This window comes from Poecilia reticulata, chromosome 16, assembly GCF_904066995.2.
Source record: "Poecilia reticulata chromosome 16, P_reticulata-male-v2, whole genome shotgun sequence".
NCBI classification, from domain to species: domain Eukaryota; kingdom Metazoa; phylum Chordata; class Actinopteri; order Cyprinodontiformes; family Poeciliidae; genus Poecilia; species Poecilia reticulata.
In genome coordinates, this window is record NC_088845.1 from 11,887,023 (window position 1) to 11,893,333 (window position 6,311).

Here is a 6,311-nt window from a genome sequence, read left to right on the forward strand (position 1 = left end):
CCACAGTCCAAAAAACATGACTGTCAGGTTAATTGGCCTCTCCAAATTGCCCCTAGGTGTGAGTGTGTGTGTGCATGGTTGTGTGTCCTGTGTGTCTCTGTGTTGGCGACCTGTCCAGGGTGTACCCTGCCTCTCGCCCGAAACGTTGGCTGGAGATGGGCACCAGCACCCCTCCTGACCCCACTGAGGGAAAAAGGGTGCAAGAAAATGGATGGATCCTCGTGTTCTGTTATTGTTCCTGTCTCATTTTGTTTCCAATGCTCATTGCGTCGTTAACCTTTGCCGGTCTCCCTCTCTTACCTCAAACCTTGTCGGGTCCTCCCAGCCAACTCCTTGATCAGTAATCACTCTCCAAGCATATAAACCTCCATGACTTTGCAAAACTTTGTAAGTTCCCCTTTGGTATGCTTTTCCAACCTATCCCAAAAATATATTTTCCTTTGCACCTCAACCTGCCTACATAAAGTATTGCTGCAAGAAAATATTAATTTACTTGAAGGCATTTGCAAGGGTGCTAATGAATGTAAATGGAACTTTTTATTGTTTTACACATGACCTGTGAACATGATCACTTTGTGGTTAAATTGCCAACAAAATAACAAATAACAATCTTGTGCTTACCTTTAAAGGGATGTTTTCTTTGTTAATGTGAATTTGCTCTTCCAGCTAATACGAAATAACCATCTTCTGTTGATTCCCACAATTATTTGCAGATGCAAATGTCAAGCAGTAAAATGACACGGGTTTCATGCATTTAATGAATAATTTATTTTACCTTTACACATATTTCAACTGACAAAACAACCAATCCGAACATCCTAAAGAGCTCTATTTCCACAAGCCTTTTTTTAAAATGGTGTCTTACAAAACATCTTCAGAACTACTCCGGACAAAGAACAGACGAGGCTCGAGGAGGTTCTGTGAAAAGTGTCATGCATTGGGGTTAGTTATTTCAATTATTCCTAGAGTTTTCAGAGTCGTACAGTGTTTAATAAATAATTACTTAAAAACAAGTTAAATCTCTTTCTCACATTTATCAAAATGTAGTGTTAGATTGTGTGCAGCTCGGATCCTGATCATCTCATATGCGTCCTCCTCATAAGAGCTCAGCGACATTTAGCAACATGTCCAGAAAGGTGGTGAGAGCGTGCAAACCTCCGGAGGCAGTTGGGGCAAGAGTACGGCTTTTCCCCCGTGTGGGTTAACATGTGCGTTTTCAAATGACCCGACAAACGGAAGCTTTTGCCGCAGTCTTTGCATGTGTAGGGGCGCAGGTTAGTGTGGCTCCTCCTGTGCTTGCCCAGGTCACCGGAGGAAGTATAGCAGCGGTGGCACTCGGGGCATTCGAAGGGTTTCTCCCCAGAGTGGATCCTCTTGTGCTTCACCAAGTCACCGGACTGAATGAAACTCTTGTCGCATTCGGTGCATTTGTAGGGTCTCTCGCCAGTGTGGGTGCGTTGGTGGTTCCTCAGATGCGAGAGGCGAATGAACCTGTTGCCGCACACCGTGCAGTGGTAAGGCCTCTCTCCGGTGTGTGTCCGTAGGTGGACTTTTAAAGCTCCCAGATCTCTGATCTCCAGCCCACACTCCCCACACTGGTGAGCTTTCTCGTTGTTGTGAAGCTTGGAGTGAACCCTCAAGTTCCTCCGAGTGTTAAAGCTCTTTCCACACACGTTGCAGTGGAAAGGCCTCTCGTTGGAATGCGTCCTCACATGAAGATCGAGGCTTGACTTAAAACCAAACTCCTTCCCGCATTCAGGGCAGGAGTACTCCTTCTTCCCCGAGTGTGTGGTTAAGTGGGACTTAAGGTGATGTGACCTTATGAACGCCTTGCCACAGACATCACATTTAAACGGCTTGTCACCTAGGTGTATTTTCATGTGTTGGCGCCAGCTGCTGCGCTCCCCAAACCTCCTCCCACAGTCCTTGCAGACAAACGGCCGGTCTCCCGTGTGGGTCCGCATGTGGTCCCCCAGACTCTGGGGCGTGCGCAGCTTCTTGCCACACTCTGGACAAGGCAAGCCGGTATCTAGACAGATCGGCTTATCCTCAGATTCAACGTTTGGTTCGTGACACATATGGCGACCTTGGCCCCAGGTGGCCTTGAAACTCTTCCCGCAATCGGCGCAACTGAGGTGGCCCCCTCGGATGGCTACAGACATGTTGTGCCAGCGGGTGCAGTGGTTCTTCAGGTTCTTCAGGTACTGGAAGCTACGTGCACACGTCGGACATGGATGAAGCCTGCGGGGGGGAGCCGAGGGGTGGGCCTCACGCATGTGGATGCTGAGGTGGACTTTAGATTTAAAGTTGCAGCTGCAGATGGAGCAGGTGTGTTTCAGGTTGAAGCTTAGGGTGTGGTTTGGAAGGCTCTTTTTGAGGTTAGCAAGATACTCTTTCTGATGGACCCACTTCACGTGTTTCTCTAAATAATCCAAGTCAGTAAAGGAGACAGTGCAGTGGGGACATGGAAAAAACTCAGAAGACAGCTCTAAGGAGAGACAAACACAGACAGGAAAGTGTGTTACATGATGAATTGAGCGAAAACCAAAAAGGAAACTGAGAACCAGTGCTCACTATATATCTTTAGTTTATTGCAGGAAATAAGGAAATAATACAGGAAATCCTTATTGCCTGCAGACATACACTAGGTGCTGGTTCTCAGAGTGTTCAACAGCTTTATTGCCTCTGCAACTAAAATTACAGCTTAAATGCACCTTTGATCTGAGACATTTAAGTTTGACAAAAAAACAACAAAAAAAGAGTTTTTTATATCTGTAATATGAAAAATAAAGCAGCTGAAATAATTGCTTTGCGAAATGCATACCCTGAGCTGACATCACATATTAATTGTAGTGAATCTAACAAACCCAAAATAAAATTCAGCTAAATAAGTAGGATTTTCTTGGCATTTTTATAAAAAAATATCAAGGATCTCACTATTTTAGGTAGCTATTTGAAATTTCGAGACAAGTCGTGGAAAGAATGGGGTACTGTATGAAAAACCATGTCAAAAATATCATAATGTTTGATTCGAGTTGTTCTAATACATATTGGCAATGAAGCTGGGTGAAGTATTTCTGAAGCTCTAGGAACTGGTAAAAACTTAACTTGCACAATAAACAGCTTTATTGATGAGTTTTTATGTGTTTTTATTGATATATTAACCTGCTACCATCACAGAAAAACAACTTCAACCCGTTGGACTGACTGTGAACCTGCAGTGCTGAACTCTGCCATAATGAAATGCTGTGTAAGTCTAGTCATGGGCAACACTAAACCCAGGCAGAGACGTTATCCTTCCAGTCCAAAGAAACCAAAAAATAAAAAAATACTCACACCTGCTAATGGACTTACTGTAGGTTAAAGATTTACAGCTCAGATAGAAGTAAAATACTGATCCTTAACTGGACTTTAGACTTTTTGAATAAGTTGTTAATGTCAGCAGTAAAATCAAATAAACCCCAGGGACCCCTCAAGTGTTCAGTCCTCAGTCTTGTGACACATGGCTGTGCTGTCAAATTCAGCACAAACAGGAAGCTCACTTTGACTGGTGATGATACTACGGTGGGGGGATCTGATAACCTCTTAAAGCCACCGAAACAAGAAATCTGACTCAGAAAAAAATGGTTGAATGTTTTCCCTCCTACATTACAGATCATAACCTCTAAACGCCGCGCAACTGGCCATGAAGGTTGAACAAAGGATGTAAGGATAACAGATGTTTTCTCTGGCTGCATTTCAGCCAGAGAAAACATTAAAGTAATATTTGTTTCATTTTCCCTCATGTCACTTTTTTCATTAGACTATGTTTAACTAGTTTGTTAACGTCTTGTGTCAACCTCACTGAGCTTTGCTATAATTTAACAATTTCCAATAGTTTTTTTCCAAAGCTCTACCTCTTATGAATCATTAATTTATAGGAAATTAAAAACACATTTTTGTAAGCTCATATTTTCCAACAAAAAACGTTAGAAAAAAACTGGTAAAATCCTCATGTGGTGGAACTGTAATCATTAAAACAATCAGCAACAATGCCTTGCAAAAGCATTAACACTCCTTGATTTTTTTATTTTATTATTTTTGCTTTTTGTCATTTGATAACCAAAAACCTGAATGTATTTGATTGGGATTTTATGTGAAAAACAAACAAAAAGTAAGTAAAGGTAAGAAAAGGTAAGTAGGAAAAATAATATTTATTTTGCGTCATTTATTACAAAAGACACTGATGACGGGAAAAATGTTCATGTTAAAGTCAATCAGTATTTGTGGCTATGCATTTGCCACTTATAGTCAAATCAAATATTTTTCTATAAATAAAACTCATCCAGTTATGTCAGTTACAGCAAGTACCGCAAAACTGCACAGAATTCTATTAAATTTGATTTTAAAATGTACTTATTCATTGATGTGTTATGCAACTAACATTAAAATAAACATTTTCCAGCAACAAAAATGATCCAAACTGTCAGGTTTTAGATTTTATTTTCATCATAATTTACATTTTTGTACCCCCAAAATAAACAAAACATACAATTACCCATCCTTACTGTAAACCTACCACCACACTGTTGTCCACTCTCACTGGTTAGGCAAAGAGAAGCAGCCTCAGAGACCCCATGCTAACTGGGGAGGAGCTGCAGATGTCTACAGCTCAGGTGGGAAAGTACCAGAAATCTGTCCTTTGTTAGCGGAGAAAAACTAATAATGCACCTTTAACACACCATCCCACAGTTAATTGAAGGTTATTGAACTAGTCCTGCACTTCTCTTTGCTGTGTTAGTTTAGGTTTGTTACATTGACACCCATTCAGACACAACCAAGCAAATATAAATGCACAGCATATCTAGTAATAACTTTTGAAATCATATTGTAGGGCTTCCACCGCACAATAATGTACTACTCTGCGTGGGTTTATTACATCAAATTTCAGTCTCTATTGTGGAGTGTGAATAATTTTGCAAGGCGCTTCGGATGTTATTGGCAACATGAAACAACAGTATTTCTCTTTTCCAGTGACAGTATTATACCTGTGCAGACCCCCTCTCCCTCCTCAAACTCCTCATGGATGTCGTCGTCGTCTTCTTCTTCGTCTTCTTCTTCAGCCTCCTCTTCACTCTCCCTCTCCTCCTTAAACCACGACTCTGTCTCCTCCTTGACAGGAGCTCCATCGGAATCGCAATCAAAAGGGAGGTCAAAGTCAGACTCAACTTTGACGTGTCCCTCCGCATGGTAACCGTCGCTGACATTGTCAGGCTCATTGTCCAAACAGCTCGATGTGTCCTCACAGAAATCCTCACCGATTTCCAGCAGATGAGGTTCCTCCTTTATCAAAACGTTCAGATCACATCCATTGGTAGTGTGTTCTTCATTAGAGTCTTCATCTTCCTCAGCGGATGAGGTCTGCTGCTCTGAGTCAGACTCTTTTTTGACTGTGATTACATTGTACTCTTCTTCTTCCATCTCTTTCATCATGGCAGACTTCATCTTCTTCTTAGCACCAAAAGCATCTCATTTTGTCTTCGTAGTGATTGCCCTGGGCAACAAGGACAGTTACATGCAAAAATAAAATAAAATAGGCTAAATGAAACTGTAAACAAGCGCAGTCGGCTGCTGCTCTGATTTGTTAGCAACCGTTAGCATCAAAGCTAAGCTACACAATCAGTGAATTGACCGCAGTGGCACAGCTTTGTTGTGGCTGCCACTGCGGTCTGCGTTTTCTCTGCTCTAAAGACGACACGTACAGTCAATAAATAAATAAAGATTAAGGAGTGTCCTTTTTATGAGGTTGTACGAGCTGGCCCCCACCGCTTATAGGTTACATTAGTGTTATAGCGAGCAGCGAATACATAGCAGCAACACAGGAAGAGCTGCAGCTACTTCCTTTGTGACCAAACAGGTCAGGCCAATGAGTGGTCCCAGTCTAATTAAAGAGACAATAGCATGCATCTATCTATCTATCTATCTATCTATCTATCTATCTATCTATCTATATCTATCTATCTATCTACGGACAGCAAAAATGTAGAAAGTAATGGTCTTGTCAAAAACCAAACAACATGCAAGAAAAGTACTATGGGGATGTTTTACCTTTTCTACATGGTTTTCAATAAATAAGCGTGGCATGTATTAGTATTATTATGACCTCTCATACCCCTAAAATAAGCAACTTTCAAAAGCCAACTAGTAAAATATATTAACCAACATGAGACAAGCAGCTGGAATTCAGCCCCGAACTCTCAGATTGCAGGATGTGAGGTTGGGCTTCACATTCTCCTCGCAGGACTGACCCTAAACAACCAGGACTAGACTTG

The 6,311-nt window shown here is 41.6% G+C and overlaps 1 protein-coding gene across 1 annotated transcript; it reads right to left on the minus strand.

Annotated features, from left to right (window-relative positions):
- Window positions 1–744: 744 nt before the first annotated feature.
- On the minus strand, window positions 745–5,896 carry LOC103477918 (uncharacterized). Its single transcript, XM_008431283.3, has 2 exons — window positions 5,028–5,896; window positions 745–2,488 (listed from the first exon to the last, which is right to left on the minus strand). Exons 1-2 carry the CDS (start codon window positions 5,482–5,484, stop codon window positions 1,107–1,109), a joined length of 1,839 nt encoding a protein of 612 aa, XP_008429505.1. The 5' UTR covers window positions 5,485–5,896; the 3' UTR covers window positions 745–1,106.
- Window positions 5,897–6,311: the final 415 nt, after the last annotated feature.